Genomic DNA, 16,814 nt, shown 5'->3' on the forward strand with positions numbered 1-16,814 from the left:
GGAGCTGGGTGGTGCAGCGTTCCGGGAGAACGGAGGACGACAGACCCAGTGTCACTCTTGTGGCAGAAGAGGACATTCTGCGGCAAGATGTCGTCAGAGGTCTTCTGGTTCTGGAAGCGGCAGGCAGGCAGGGCACTCTCACGTCACCCCAGGTAGCTCACACCCACACTCGTTCAGAGCCCTCTGCTGCACATTTAACCATTCACCTCTCCTTCCCTTACCCGGTAGTTCCCCAGTCTAAGGCACTGGTAGACTCAGGCGCAGCTGGGAACTTTATGAACAGGGCTTTAGCTCTTAGTCTCCGTATTTCCTTGGTTCCATTGCCCATCAGAGCACTTGACAATCGACCATTAGGGTCAGGTTTTGTTAGGGAGGCTACAGCACCAGTCACGATGATTACGCAGGAGACACATACTGAGCAAATCACATTTCATATTATTGAGTCCCCTGATTTCCCTGTTGTGCTGGGCCTTCCCTGGCTAGCATTACACGACCCCATCTTTTCATGGCCACAGAGGGTTCTCACGAGGTGGTCGCGAGAGTGTCAGGGTAGGTGTCTAGTTGTTTCCGTTCGTGCAACCATGGTGGAATGTCCAGACAATGCCTCCCCTGTGCGCCTTCCCCCCGAATACCTTGATTTGGCGCACACGTTTTCCAAGACGCAGGCAACCAAATTACCACCCCATCGCCCCCAGGGGATTGCGCGATAAACCTCAGATTAGACGCTGTGCCACCCAGGAGTCATGTATATCCCCTGTTGCAGGCTGAGACAGAGGGGAAGGAACGTCAGGGGTTCATACATTCGAGTCCATACGTCAGGGGTTCATACATCCCTCCACCCGCCTTCTTGAGTTTCTTCTTCACCCTTGCATTGATTACCGAGCACAAGGGGACAATTTGCTATAGTTATCCTCTACCCCTCATTCCATCTGTAATCGAGTCAATGCATGGGGAGCGCTTCTTCACGAAATTGATCTCAGGAGTGTGTACAACCTGGTGCGTGTCGGGAAGGGGACGAATGGAAGACAGCATTTAGCACAACCACGGGGAATTATGAATATCTGGTGATGCCGTATGGGTAGATGAATGCTCCATCAGTCTTCCAGTCCTTTGTGAACGAGGTGTTTCGGGACATGCTTGGTCGCGGTGTGGTGGTCTACGTCGATGACCTGCTGGTCTATTCCGCTACGCGCGCCGAGCACGTGTCCCTGGTTCGCAGAGTGCTTGGGTGACTGTTGGAGCATGACCTGTATGCCAAGGCAGAGAAATGTCTGTTCTTCCAGCAATCCGTCTCCTTCCTCGGATACCACATCACCATTTCAGGTGTGGCGATGGAGGGAGAACGCATCTCTGCCGTGCGGAATTGGCTGACTCCCACCACGGTGAAGGATGTGCAGCGCTTTAATTGGCTTTGCCAATTACTATCGGAGGTTTAATCGGGGCGTTGGCAAAGGCTGCAGCTCCCATCACCTCTCTGTTGAAGGGTGGGCCGTCCCGGCTCCGCTGGTCTGCTGAGGCTGACAGGGCTTTCAGTAATCTGAGAGCTCTGTTCACCTCAGCCCCGGTAATGGCCCATCCCGATCCATCATTACCATTCATAGTGGAGGTGGATGCGTCCAAGATAGGGATAGGCGCTGTCCTATCGCAACGCTCGGGCACGCCACTCAAGCTCCACCCCTGTGCCTTCTTCTCTAAGAAGCTCAGCCCGGCGGAGCAGAACTATGACGTTAGTGATCGGGAGCTGTTGGCTGTTGTCAGAGCCCTGACCGCGTGGAGGCACTGGCTCAAGGGGGTGAAACACCCTTTCCTCGTCTGGACTGACGTTGTCATACATACCAGGTACTAAGAACGTGAAGGCAGACGCACTGTCATGGCTGGATGACACAGAGGAGAGGCCCATAGACAACACCCCCATACTTCCAGCCTCCTGCAGTGTGGTGTCTGCGGTGGACGCGGACATAGAGCGGGTGTTATGCACAGAGCCATCTCCACCTCAGTGCCGAGGTGGGCTGCGGTACGTGCCGTCTCTTGTTCGTGATCAACTTATCTATTAGGCACACACGTCCCCCTCCTCTGGTCACCCAGGTATCGGCCGTACAGTGTGCTGCCTTACTGGGAAGTACGGGTGGCCTACCTTGGCTAAGGACGTGAGGGTGTATGTCTCCTCCTGCTAGGTGTGCGCATAGGCACCTTCCAGCGGGTAAGTTACATCCCTTACCAGTTCCACAACGGCCATGGTCCCACTTATCCATTGATTTTCTAACGGATCTCCCCCCTCTCAAGGTAACACCACCATCCTGGTCGTTGTGGACCGCTTTTCTAAAGCCTGCTGCCTCCTTCCGCTGCCCGGTCTCCCCATGGCTCTGCAGACTGCGGAAGCCCTTTTAACTCATGTCCTCCGGCACTACGGGGTGCCAGAGGACATAGTGTCTGACCGGGGTCCCTAGTTTACGTCTAGGGTCTGCAAGGCGTTCAAGGAACGTCTTGGGGTCTCGGTCAGCCTGACCTCTGGTTTTCTCCCCAAATCTAATGGGCAGGTGGAAAGGGTGAATCAGGATATGGGTAGGTTTCTGATGTCCTACTGCCAGGACTGGCCGGGGGAGTGGTCGGTGTTCTTGCCATGGGCCGAATATGCCCAGAACTCTCTCCGCCACTCCTCCACTAACATGTCCCAATTCCAATGTGTTTTAGGGTATCAGCCTGTCCTGGCACCGTGGCATCAGAGCCAGACCGAAGCTCCTGTGGTGGACAACTGGTTTTGACGCTTGGAGGAGACATGGAATGCCGCCCACGTCCACCTCCAGCGTGCCGTGCGTCGCCAGAAGTCCAACGCTGACCTCCACCGCAGTGAGGCCCCGCTCTTTTTACCGGGTGATCGGGTCTGGCTCTCGTCCCGGAACTTGCCCCTCCGCCTGTCCTGCCGGAAGCTGGGTCCGCGGTTTGCGGGGCCGTTCAAAGTCCTGAGGAGAGTGAACAAGGTGACGTATAGGTTGCTGCTTCCTACTGATTACCGTATTAACCCCTCGTTTCACGTGTCTCTCCTTAGGCCGGTGGTGGCTGGTCCGCTCCAGGAGTCTGAGGTGTGGGAGGTCCCGACATCGAGGGGGCCCCGGCGTACTCTGTCTGTTCCATCCGGGATTCGAGGCATCGGGCGGGAGGCCTTCAGTACCTTGTGGAGTGGGAGGGGTACGGTACGGAGGATGTCCTCGATCCTTCTCTGTTGTGGGATTTCCACCGTCGTCATCCGGAACGGCCGGTGTCAGCACGCTGCTGGAGCTGCGCGTCAGGGGGGGGGGGGTACTGTCACGGATCCCTCCGAGACTGCCTCCTCTCCTTGTTCAGGCAGGCTTCGGTGTTCATCGTCACCTGCCTTCTAGCCTCTGCCGCTCCTCTGTTCATCATTCCATTTGATTTGTCTTGTTTTCACACACACCTGGTTCATATCCCCTCATCAGTGTCTGTATAAGTATTCCCTCTGCTCCCCCATGTCTTTGTGTGTTATTGTTACTTTGTGGAGGTATCGCTAGCTCGGTTGAGCATCTTTGTTATTTTTATCGCTGGGAATATTTACCTGTGTATGTTTGGTTCCCAGTACGCATTTAAGTCACACTGGGATCGTGTTCACGCATTGCTGCGGACTACCTTATTGGGCTGAATAAAGCATATTCCTTCTTCACACTCCTGCGCCTGACTCCGTCCATCCCATCACTACACTTCTTTAAATAGCCACCCTTTGCCTTGATGACAGCTTTGCACACTCTTGGCAAATATAAAATATATTTGTTTAACACTTATTTGGTTACTACCTGATTCCATATGTGCTATTTAATAGTTTTGAGGTCTTCACTATAATTTTACAATGTAAAAAATAGTAAAAATAAAGAAAAACCCTTGAATGAGTAGGTGTGTCCAAACTATTGACTGGTAGTGTATATATATATATACAGTATATATATATATATACAGTGCATTCGGAAAGTATTCAGACCCGTTGACTTTTTCCACATTTTGTTATGTTATAGCCTTACTCTAAAATTGATTAAATACAAGTTGTTCCTCATCAATCTACACACAATACCCCATAATGCTAATTTATTAAAAATGAAAAAAATGAAATACCTTATTTATATAAGTATTCAGACCCTTTTCTATGAGACTCGAAATTGAGATGTTTCTACAACTTGATCGGAGTCCACCTGTGGTACATTCAATTGATTGGACATGATGAAAAAAAAAAAAAAAAAAAAATTGTGGAAAGGCACACACCTGTCTATATAACGTCCCACAGTTGGCAGTGCATGTCAGAGAAAAAAACAAGCTATGAGGTCAAAGGAATTGTCCGTAGAGCTCCGAGACAGGATTGTGTCAAGGCACAGATCTGGGGAAGGATACCAAAAAATGTCTGCAGCATTGAAGGTCCCCAAGAACACAGTGACTTCCATCATTCTTAAATGGAAGAAGTTTGGAACCACCAATACTCTTCCTATCTGAGCAATCGGGGGAGAAGGGCCTTGGTCAGGAAGGTGACCAAAAACCTGATGGTCACTCTGAAAGAGCTCCAGAGTGCCTCTGTGGAGATGGGAGAACTTTCCAGAAGGACAAGCATCTCTGCAGCACTCCAGCAATCAGGCTTTTATGATACAGTCGCCAGATGGATGCCACTCCTCAGTAAAAGGCACATGACAACCCGCTTGGCATTTGCCAAAAGGCACCTAAAGGACTCTCAGACCATGAGAAACAAGATTCTCTGGTCTGATGAAACCAATATTGAACTCTGGCTTGAATGCCAAGTGTCATGTATGGAGGAAACCTGGCACCATCCCTACGGTGAAGCGTGGTGGTGGCAGCATCATGCTGTGGGGATGTTTTTCAGTGGCAGGGACTGGGAGACTAGTCAGATTCGAGGGAAAGATGAACGGAGCCAAGTACAGAGAACTACTTGATGAAAACCTGCTCCAGAGCGCTCAGGATCTCAGACTGGGGCAAAGGTTCACCTTCCAACAGGACAATGACCCTAAGCACACAGCCAAGACAATGCAGGAGTGGCCTAGGGACAAGTCTCTGAATGTCCTTGAGTGGCCCAGCCAGAGCCTGGACTTGAACCCAATCGAACATCTCTGGAGAGACCTGAAAATAGCTGTGCAGCAACGCTCCCCATCCAACATGACAGAGCTTGAGAGGATCTGCAGAGAAGAATGTGTGCCAAACTTGTAGCATCATACCCAAGATGACTCAAGGCTGTCATCGCTGCCAAAGGTATTTCAACAAAGTACTGAGTGAAGGGTATGAATACTTAAGTAAATGTGATATTTTTTTTATTTTTTTTTACACATTTGTAAAAATGTCTAAAAACCTGTTTTTGCGTTGTCATTATGGGGTATTGTGTTTGTAGATTGATGAGGGGGGAAAAACTATTTAATACATTTTAAAATAAGGCTGTAACGTAACAGAATGTGGAAAAAGTCAAAGGGTCTGAAAACTTTCCTAATGCACTGTATATATACTGTATATAATGTTTTATTCTGCATGTTTGACACCCTTGCTCTAGCAGATGCTGGTCCTAAAGCTCTATATATTATACCCAAGCATGAACTAACGTACTCTCTATTTTACTCTTACAGATATCTGCAATGGCCCATTGGTATCCATGCTGCCCCAGGCCTCTTTTAAGAGCTCCTCTCAGTCCTCTGTCAGTTATGCTCCACACTTCTCCAAGATCAACAGAAGAGATGGTGAGTTACAATGGAAAGTTATCTTTTTTTATTTCATGTTTCAGTCTTAACCCTAAACGTGCCGACAGGGGTCAAAAACATAATCATTTCTCAACCCTTTTTTTTATCCTTCAGAAATGTTAGGACTTTGTTCAGCAACTAGTTACCGACCCCAAAAAAATCACCATTTACCATGACTTCTGTGTTAATATGGAGGGGCAAAAAGTATCTTGTTTGTGTATACAAAGCTAAAAATGTTGACTCAATAATGCACTTTGTGATAAAAGCACCAGAGGTAGATAGATGTATGTACCCTGAAAATATATAAATATGGAGCCTGGGAGTCGTGGCGGCCACTATAACTCTTTTTTTATTTGTAATTTATGTAAATAAATATTTAGTTTCCAGTCAATGTCTCCATAACAGGTTGAGAATCTCCTCTTTCAGATGCAATTGGAACTGAGTTTATAGCCAATAGCATTTCATAGTTAGAGATAAAAGTCCGATGGCACTATTCTTAAACATCAAATGTTACTGTAAATATGTGACATTTTTAAATATATGCTTATTTTGGGGAATTAATCCCATTTACTCGTGTTACAAAAGGTTAATAAAATATAAAGTGTTACTGATTTCAGAGCCGCCGGGAAGTTTAGTTTCCTGAACAGTCTTGTATGGTGTAATATGAGGAGATCATACTCAAAAGAACTTCATTCAGGATTAGTTTGAAATATCATAATGGTTATTATTGAAAAAGATAGGTTTTCATATAAATCCCCAATTTTTAAATGTTGCTCTTAGCCCTAACAACATGGGTCACAGGTTAATAAATGAATCTAGATATAAATCTACGTTCTATAACTAGATAATGATTCTCAATGACTTGGGGTGTGGAAGGTGAACACCTGACTTACCCCAGGTTATTTTGACCTTGGCTACAGTACATTTGTCTGTAACAACCAGAATAATCCTCCTCTCTGGGGGGGGGGGGGATCCGTAAACGATGCTTCCTCTGTGTCTCAGACTCTGGTTTGATATGCTGCACTCATCTGCTCCCATGGTGGTGTGTCCCAGCCCAGAGCAGCTGAGTAATGAACCTTTCTGCCAGAGCTGACCTGTCTTCTTCAGCTTGATAGCTGGGCGGCTTGTGGGGTCTGACTCTACTAATTGTACACAGCACTGCCGTATCACACTTTCACATTAGTGTTTGGATGTTGTGTAAGGTGCTGAGGTGTTTTATTCACCAGTGTATGAAGTGCACTGATACATCTGACATGTTATTTAAGCCAAATGGTGTGTTTTCTCACTCCATCTCTCCAGATAGAGGGGGTTAGTTCATACAACACGATAGAGGGGGTTAGTTCATACAGCATGATAGAGGGGGTTAGTTCATACAACACGATAGAGGGGGTTAGTTCATACAGCATGATAGAGGGGGTTAGTTCATACAGCATGATAGAGGGGGTTAGTTCATACAGTATGATAGAGGGGGTTAGTTCATACAGCATGGTAGAGGGGGTCAGTTCATACAGCATGGTAGAGGGGGTTAGTTCAAACAGCATGGGAGAGGGGGTTAGTTCATACAGCATGGTAGAGGGGGTTAGTTCATACAGTATGATAGAGGGGGTTAGTTCATACGGCATGGTAGAGGGGGTTAGTTCATACATCATGATAGAGGAGACTAGTTCATACAGCATGGTAGAGGGGGTTAGTTCATACAGCATGATAGAGGGGGTTAGATCATACGGCATGGTAGAGGGGGTTAGATCATACGGCATGATAGAGGGGATTAGATCATACAGCATGGTAGAGGGGGTTAGTTCATACAGCATGATTGAGGGGGTTAGATCATACAACATGATAGAGGGGGTTAGATCATACAGCATGATACAGGGGGTTAGTTCATACAGCATGGTAGAGGGGGTTAGTTCATACAGAATGGTAGAGGGGGTTAGTTCATACAGCATGGTAGAGGGGGTTAGTTCATACAGCATGGTAGAGGGGGTTAGTTCATACAGCATGATACAGGGGGTTAGTTCATACAGCATGATAGAGGGGATTAGATCATACAGCATGATAGAGGGGGTTAGTTCATACAGCATGATAGAGGGGATTAGATCATACAGCATGGTAGAGGGGGTTAGTTCATACAGCATGATAGAGGGGGTTAGTTCATACAGCATGATAGAGGGGGTTAGTTCATACAGCATGGTAGAGGGGGTTAGTTCATACAGCATGATAGAGGGGTTTAGTTCATATGGCATGATAGAGGGGGTTAGTTCATACAGCATGATAGAGGGGGTTAGTTCATACAGCATGGTAGAGGGGGTTAGGTCACACAGAATGGTAGAGGGGGTTGGTTCATACAGTATGATAGAGGGGGTTAGTTCATACGGCATGGTAGAGTGGGTTAGGTCATACAGCATGGTAGAGGGGGTTAGTTCATACAGCATGGTAGAGGGGGTTAGTTCATACAGCATGATACAGGGGGTTAGTTCATACAGCATGATAGAGGGGATTAGATCATACAGTATGGTAGAGGGGGTTAGTTCATACAGCATGATAGAGGGGGTTAGATCATACAACATGATAGAGGGGGTTAGATCATATAGCATGATAGAGGGGGTTAGTTCATACAGCATGATAGAGGGGGTTAGTTCATACAGCATGGTAGAGGGGGTTAGATCATACGGCATGATAGAGGGGATTAGATCATACAGCATGGTAGAGGGGGTTAGTTCATACAGCATGATAGAGGGGGTTAGATCATACAACATGATAGAGGGGGTTAGATCATACAGCATGATACAGGGGGTTAGTTCATACAGCATGGTAGAGGGGGTTAGTTCATACAGCACGGTAGAGGAGGTTAGTTCATACAGCATGGTAGAGGGGGTTAGTTCATACAGCATGGTAGAGGGGGTTAGTTCATACAGCATGATACAGGGGGTTAGTTCATACAGCATGATAGAGGGGATTAGATCATACAGCATGATAGAGGGGGTTAGTTCATACAGCATGATAGAGGGGGTTAGATCATACAGCATGATAGAAGGGGTTAGTTCATACAGCATGGTAGAGGGGGTTAGTTCATACAACATGATAGAGGGGGTTAGATCATACAGCATGATACAGGGGGTTAGTTCATACAGCATGGTAGAGGGGGTTAGTTCATACAGCATGGTAGAGGGGGTCAGTTCATACAGTATGATACAGGGGGTTAGTTCATACAGCATGATAGAGGGGTTTAGTTCATACAGCATGGTAGAGGGGGTTAGTTCATACAGCATGATAGAGGGGGTTAGATTATACAGCATGATAGAGGGGGTTAGTTCATACAGCATGATATAGGGGGTTAGTTCATACAGCATGATAGAGGGGGTTAGTTCATACAGCATGATAGAGGGGGTTAGTTCATACAGCATGATAGAGGGGGTTAGTTCATACAGCATGGTAGAGGGGGTTAGTTCATACAGCATGATAGAGGGGGTTAGTTCATACAGCATGGTAGAGGGGGTTAGTTTATACAGCATGGTAGAGGGGGTTAGTTCATACAGCATGATAGAGGGGGTTAGTTCATACAGCATGATAGAGGGGGTTAGTTCATACAGCATGATATAGGGGGTTAGTTCATACGGCATGTTAGAGGGGGTTAGTTCATACAGCATGATAGAGGGGGTTAGTTCATACAGCATGGTAGAGGGGGTTAGATCATACGGCATGATAGAGGGGATTAGATCATACAGCATGGTAGAGGGGGTTAGTTCATACAGCATGATAGAGGGGGTTAGATCATACAACATGATAGAGGGGGTTAGATCATACAGCATGATACAGGGGGTTAGTTCATACAGCATGGTAGAGGGGGTTAGTTCATACAGCATGGTAGAGGAGGTTAGTTCATACAGCATGGTAGAGGGGGTTAGTTCATACAGCATGGTAGAGGGGGTTAGTTCATACAGCATGATACAGGGGGTTAGTTCATACAGCATGATAGAGGGGATTAGATCATACAGCATGATAGAGGGGGTTAGTTCATACAGCATGATAGAGGGGATTAGATCATACAGCATGGTAGAGGGGGTTAGTTCATACAGCATGATAGAGGGGGTTAGTTCATACAGCATGATAGAGGGGGTTAGTTCATACAGCATGGTAGAGGGGGTTAGTTCATACAGCATGATAGAGGGGTTTAGTTCATATGTCATGATAGAGGGGGTTAGTTCATACAGCATGATAGAGGGGGTTAGTTCATACAGCATGGTAGAGGGGGTTAGTTCACACAGAATGGTAGAGGGGGTTAGTTCATACAGTATGATAGAGGGGGTTAGTTCATACGGCATGGTAGGGGGGGTTAGGTCATACAGCTTGGTAGAGGGGGTTAGTTCATACAGCATGGTAGGGGGGGTTAGTTCATACAGCATGATACAGGGGGTTAGTTCATACAGCATGATAGAGGGGATTAGATCATACAGTCTGGTAGAGGGGGTTAGTTCATATAGCATGATAGAGGGGGTTAGATCATACAACATGATAGAGGGGGTTAGATCATACAACATGATACAGGGGGTTAGTTCATACAGCATGGTAGAGGGGGTTAGTTCATACAGCATGGTAGAGGGGGTTAGTTCATACAGCATGGTAGAGGGGGTTAGTTCATACAGCATGATACAGGGGGTTAGTTCATACAGCATGATAGAGGGGATTAGATCATACAGCATGATACAGGGGGTTAGTTCATACAGCATAATAGAGGGGGTTAGATCATACAGCATGATAGAGGGGGTTAGTTCATACAGCATGGTAGAGGGGGTTAGTTCATACAGCATGATAGAGGGGGTTAGATCATACAGCATGATACAGGGGGTTAGTTCATACAGCATGATAGAGGGGGTTAGATCATACAGCATGATAGAAGGGGTTAGTTCATACAGCATGGTAGAGGGGGTTAGTTCATACAACATGATAGAGGGGGTTAGATCATACAGCATGATACAGGGGGTTAGTTCATACAGCATGGTAGAGGGGGTTAGTTCATACAGCATGGTAGAGGGGGTCAGTTCATACAGTATGATACAGGGGGTTAGTTCATACAGCATGATAGAGGGGTTTAGTTCATACAGCATGGTAGAGGGGGTTAGTTCATACAGCATGATAGAGGGGGTTAGATTATACAGCATGATAGAGGGGGTTAGTTCATACAGCATGATATAGGGGGTTAGTTCATACAGCATGATAGAGGGGGTTAGTTCATACAGCATGATAGAGGGGGTTAGTTCATACAGCATGATAGAGGGGGTTAGTTCATACAGCATGGTAGAGGGGGTTAGTTCATACAGCATGATAGAGGGGGTTAGTTCATACAGCATGGTAGAGGGGGTTAGTTTATACAGCATGGTAGAGGGGGTTAGTTCATACAGCATGATAGAGGGGGTTAGTTCATACAGCATGATAGAGGGGGTTAGTTCATACAGCATGATATAGGGGGTTAGTTCATACGGCATGTTAGAGGGGGTTAGTTCATACGGCACAACAATCACCTCACATGCAGTAGGCTATACAGAGGATCCTAGCATACACAAGATACTCTCTATGCAGACAGCAATGCAATAATTCATCACCAATTGCATTGCAGGCAGGCGAGGCCCACAGGGGTAAGGGTTATCTAGACTCTAGACAGAACACAGACCACAATTCGATCCAAACTGTGCATTGACTGAATTCTTAAAAGGAAGGTTTTCTCTCTCTGGTCTCCTGAGGAGCGGGAGGCTGGTCCCCCCAGGTGACAGACAGACATCCGTGGCTGCAGCTGGACCTCAGGGACAGGATGGAGGTGACGGCCGTCGCCACACAGGGGTGCTACGGAGGCTCAGACTGGGTCAGCGGCTACCTGCTGCTGTTCAGTGACACAGGCCGAGCCTGGAAGCAGTACCGACAAGAGGACGGGGTTGGGGTAAGTTGCATCATACTGTAGATTTACTGTTGTACTTGTGAGGGGGTTGATCAGGTTTAATATCGCGTATAGATGATAAAATATATATATTTTTGTATATATTTTCCTTTATTATTTTCCCCTAACCCTACCATCCCTCTCCTAATTGGAGTGAACTAATGGACAACAACACTTAGGCTTCTACTTCCAACTTATACATACGATATACATTTTACGGATATATTTTACTATAGTTATCTTTTGTTTGTTTTTAGTCCCATCCTTCAGCTCCACTCAACCCCTCCTATCTATCTCTGAACACCATCCAGTGAAGACTTGTTTTCTCTGATGTGCTACACCCTGAGGTTATGCCTTGGCTTTAGCTCAATGGGATAGTACAGGTGCGCAGGAGAGCCGGATTTGAACCCAGTCGGTCACATTGACTTGAACTTAATCATCTAAGTTCTGACTTTTCTTTTCACTCGGCACCCTGGGATGAGAGAGTAGCTGAGTATTGAGCTGTAACTCAGAGTAGGTCAAAGCTGTAAGGAAATAAGACAATGTGTCCCTCTCTTGTTCTTGAGTTAGGGGGCTTTGTTTTGGAGCGTTTTCCCACTTGGTTGGGTTCGTTCGGTCTGGTGTGAACACTCTATCCGCACTCGGGAGTGCCCTAAACAACATACCGTGGTTCACTCAAAAAGGGTGGTCTCGGTCCGATTTCATTCGTACCATGGTGCGGTTCGCTGCAGGTGAGAACACAGTCCGGACCAAACACAGGAAAAGAACCAGAAGCGTGCAGTATTATTGGTTGTTTGACTGTGAGCATTTGATGAAATGCACGCAGTACCATAACCTGTTATCTTTAAAACATTCTGTGAGTAGCAGAGCATTTCTGAGTGCATCCGATGCAGATGAAGGGAGACAGTGCTATACCGGGTATATAGGGAGAATCTCAATTACATACTACTCTGTCCTCTCGCCTCGTCTCCTTTTCCAAACCCATTGGAGGAGAAAGTCAGAGGGGAGGGACCTCTAGCGTTCTTCTCAAATGGGGTTTGAGAAGGAGACGAGGAGAGAGGACGTGAGGAATATGCAATTGAGATTCCCCCATAGGCTACTGAATATAGTCTATTCACGTGGCAGTTAGAGAGGCTATTTCCCTGTTTCCTCCCTCATGTTGTTGGAAGAGCAAAGCCAAAGTAATATGATGTTTGGGACACACAAGTCATGCTTTTTGATAATCATAGATGGATTCATCTTTCTCCAATAAATAAATGACTTACATGACCATGTGGTTTTGTTTAGGCATTTTAGTTAGTTTGACATTCGGCAATGTGAAACCAACAGGACCAAAACATTTTATAAAAATACAATGTAACAGATGATCAAATTCTGATTTGAACTGTAGCTCAGAACGAGGTGTGAAAACACCCTTATTGTCTTCAGCCTCTGGGGTGTGTGAGAGTGAGCAGAAGGTTAAACCTCGCTGTCTTGGTTCTGCTCTTCCCAGGGGTGCTTTGTGGGAAAACCATCAGGAGAATTCAAACTGTAACTCGCTTTTTATCTAATTGTTTAAAATCCTTGTGAAGGAGACATTTTGTTAAGGTTGACAGTAGTGTGGGATGCAGTGTGTGGTTGTCCTCTACACACTGACTCACTCCACCTTCATCCTATTCCTCCTCTACTGTGGTTGTATCACTACAGCTTGGTTAGCACATGTACATAATTGAGTTAACATCCCCCCCCCCCCCCAAAAAAAAAGACTGTTTTTGCCTCATGATGTTTTAGTGGACATAAATTATTTAGAACCCATTGTGTTCGCCCCAGTTATGTCAAATACAACTCAACATTCTTGCGTTTTCTGCCACTCAGAATTGTTCTTAAGATGTCTCGGCGACAAATGTGTTGGCACGTCAGCAATAACCAAGAGCTTCTATCACATGGTGTATAATTAAACAGTAGTTGAAGGTACAAGTGCAGACAGCATGTCCAGTCCACTACGGCAACATGTAATATTCATTATCTTCTATGTCTTTAAAAATACATTATTTACACTCAACTGTGGGAATATGGGATAATGCAGAAATGCTGGTGTAGTGTGTGAACCCAACTTGACATGCCTTGAAATTGTTCTCAATGATCGATAGTGACTGAACAATGATTGGGATATAGTAGTGAAGTGCATAGTTTTTCTTCATCTCTGTCTTTTTTGTCAAGTAATGATATTTCAGTGTTGTACTCTAACATACTGTTTGGGTGCCTGTTAGGTTGGGCCTTGGAATAGTCCCACGGCTTTTCTGTATTCAGACAGTGCTTTTGAAGAGTTTATTTAATAAATGCTATACACTATACAGTGCCTTCAGAAAGTAGTCACACCCCCTTACTTTTTCCACATTTTGTATGAGATTTTGTGTCACTGGCCTACACAAAATACCCCGTAATGTCAAAGTGGAATTAGGTTTTTTGAAATGTTTACAAATTAATTAAAAATGGAATGCTGAAATGACTTCAGTCAATAAGTATTCAACCCCTTTGTTATGGCAAGCCTAAATAAGTTCAGGAGTAAAAAAGTTGCTTAACAAGTCGCATAAGTTGTATGGAATCACTCTGTGTGCAATAATAGTGTTTAACATGGTTTTTGAATGACTACCTCATCTCTGTACCCCACACATACAGTGGGGAGAACAAGTATTTGATACACTGCCGATTTTGCAGGTTTTCCTACTTACAAAGCATGTAGAGGTCTGTAATTTTTATCATAGGTACACATGAACTGTGAGAGATGGAATCTAAAACAAAAATCCAGAAAATCACATTGTATGATTTTTAAGTAATTCATTTGCATTTTATCGCATGACATAAGTATTTGATACATCAGAAAAGCAGAACTTAATATTTGGTACAGAAACCTTTGTTTGCAATTACAGAGATCACACATTTCCTGTAGGACCTGACCAGGTTTGCACACACTGCAGCAGGGATTTTGTCCCACTCCTCCATACAGACCTTCTCCAGATCCTTCAGGTTTCGGGGCTGTCGCTGGGCAATACGGACTTTCAGCTCCCTCCAAAGATTTTCTATTGGGTTCAGGTCAGGAGACTGGCTATGCCACTCCAGGACCTTGAGATGCTTCTTACGGAGCCACTCCTTAGTTGCCCTGGCTGTGTGTTTCGGGTCGTTGTCATGCTGGAAGAACCAGCCACGACCCATCTTCAATGCTCTTACTGAGGGAAGGAGGTTGTTGGCCAAGATCTCGCGATACATGGCCCCATCCATCCTCCCCTCAATACGGTGCAGTTGTCCTGTCCCCTTTGCAGAAAAACATCCCCAAAGAATGATGTTTCCACCTCCATGCTTCACGGTTGGGATAGTGTTCTTGGGGTTGTACTCATCCTTCTTCTTCCTCCAAACACGGCGAGTGGAGTTTAGACCAAAAAGCTCTATTTTTGTCTCATCAGACCACATGACCTTCCCCCATTCCTCCTCTGGATCATCCAGATGGTCATTGGCAAACTTCAGACGGGCCTGGACATGCGCTGGCTTGAGCAGGGGGACCTTGCGTGCGCTGCAGGATTTTAATCCATGACGGCATAGTGTGTTACTAATGGTTTTCTTTTAGAATGTGGTCCCAGCTCTCTTCAGGTCATTGACCAGGTCCTGCTGTGTAGTTCTGGGCTGATCCCTCATCTTCCTCATGATCATTGATGCCCCATGAGGTGAGATCTTGCATGGAGCCCCAGACCAAGGGTGATTGACCGTCATCTTGAACTTCTTCCATTTTCTAATAATTGCGCCAACAGTTGTTGCCTTCTCACCAAGCTGCTTGCCTATTGTCCTGTAGCCCATCCCAGCCTTGTGCAGGTCTACAATTTTATCCCTGATGTCCTTACACAGCTCTCTGGTCTTGGCCATTGTGGAGAGGTTGGAGTCTGTTTGATTGAGTGTGTGGACAGGTGTCTTTTATACAGGTAACGAGTTCAAACCGGTGCAGTTAATACAGTTAATGAGTGGAGAACAGGAGGGCTTCTTAAAGAAAAACTAACAGGTCTGTGAGAGCTGGAATTCTTACTTGTTGGTAGGTGATCAAATACTTATGTCATGCAATAAAATGCAAATTAATTACTTAAAAATCATACAATGTGATATTCTGGATTTTTTTTTTTTTTAGATTCCGTCTCTCACAGTTGAAGTGTACCTATGATAAAAATTACAGACCTCTACATGCTTTGTAAGTAGGAAAACCTGCAAAATCGGCGGTGTATCAAATACTTGTTCTCCCCACTGTATATGTTAGGTCCCTCAGTCAAGCAGTGAATTTCAAACACAGATCCAACCACAAAGACCATGGAGGTTTTCCAATGCCTCGCAAAGAAGGGCACCTATTGGTAGATGGGTCAAAATAAAAAAAGCATACAGTACATTGAATATCCCTTTGAGTCACCATTACACTTTGGATGGTGTATCAATACACCCAGTCACCACAAAGATACAGGTGTCCTTCCTAACTCAGTTGCCGGAGAGGAAGGAAACCGCTCAGGGATTTCACCATGAGGCCAATGGTGACTTTAAAATAGTTACAGTGTTTAATGGCTGTGATAGGAAAAAACTGAGGATGGATCAACAACATTGTAGTTACTCCACAATACTAACCTAATTGACAGAGTGAAAAGAAGGAAGCCTGTACAGAATAAAAATATTCCAAAACATGCATCCTGTTTGTAATAAGTCACTAAAGTAAAACTGCAAAAAATGTGGCAAAGAAATTAACTTCATGTCCTGAATACAAAGCATTATGTTTGGGGCAAATCCAACTACCACTCTTCATATTTTCAAGCATGGTGGTGGTTGCATCATGTTATGGGTATGCATGTAATCGGCAAGGGAATGTTTTAGGATAAAAATTAACAGAATATAGCTAAGCACAGGCAAAATCCTAGAGGAAAACCTGGTTCAGTCTGCTTTCCAACAGACAATGGGAGAATAATTCACCTTTCAGCAGGACAATAACCTAAAACACAAGGCCAAATCTACACTGGAGCTGATTACCAAGACAACATTGAATGTTCCTGAGTGGCCTAGTTACAGTTTTGACTTAAATCGGACTGAACATGTATGGCAAAACTTGGAAAGGGCTGTCTAGCAATGATCAACAACCAATTATTAAAAGAGTA

The 16,814-nt window shown here is 45.4% G+C and overlaps 1 protein-coding gene across 1 annotated transcript in view; it reads left to right on the plus strand.

Annotated features, from left to right (window-relative positions):
• Nucleotides 1-16,814, plus strand: part of LOC311129071 (contactin-associated protein-like 5) — a gene marked incomplete at both ends in the record, with an annotated part of 110,140 nt that overhangs the window by 33,091 nt on the left and 60,235 nt on the right. Inside the window, 2 exons of the mRNA XM_084161340.1 lie at nt 5,622-5,732; nt 11,471-11,664. Of these exons, the coding sequence (XP_084017466.1) occupies nt 5,622-5,732; nt 11,471-11,664 (305 nt within the window). The remainder of the gene's footprint in view (nt 1-5,621; nt 5,733-11,470; nt 11,665-16,814) is intronic.

The sequence above is a fragment of the Coregonus lavaretus genome (genome assembly GCF_964263955.1).
Source record: "Coregonus lavaretus genome assembly, chromosome: 5".
Lineage (NCBI taxonomy): Eukaryota > Metazoa > Chordata > Actinopteri > Salmoniformes > Salmonidae > Coregonus > Coregonus lavaretus.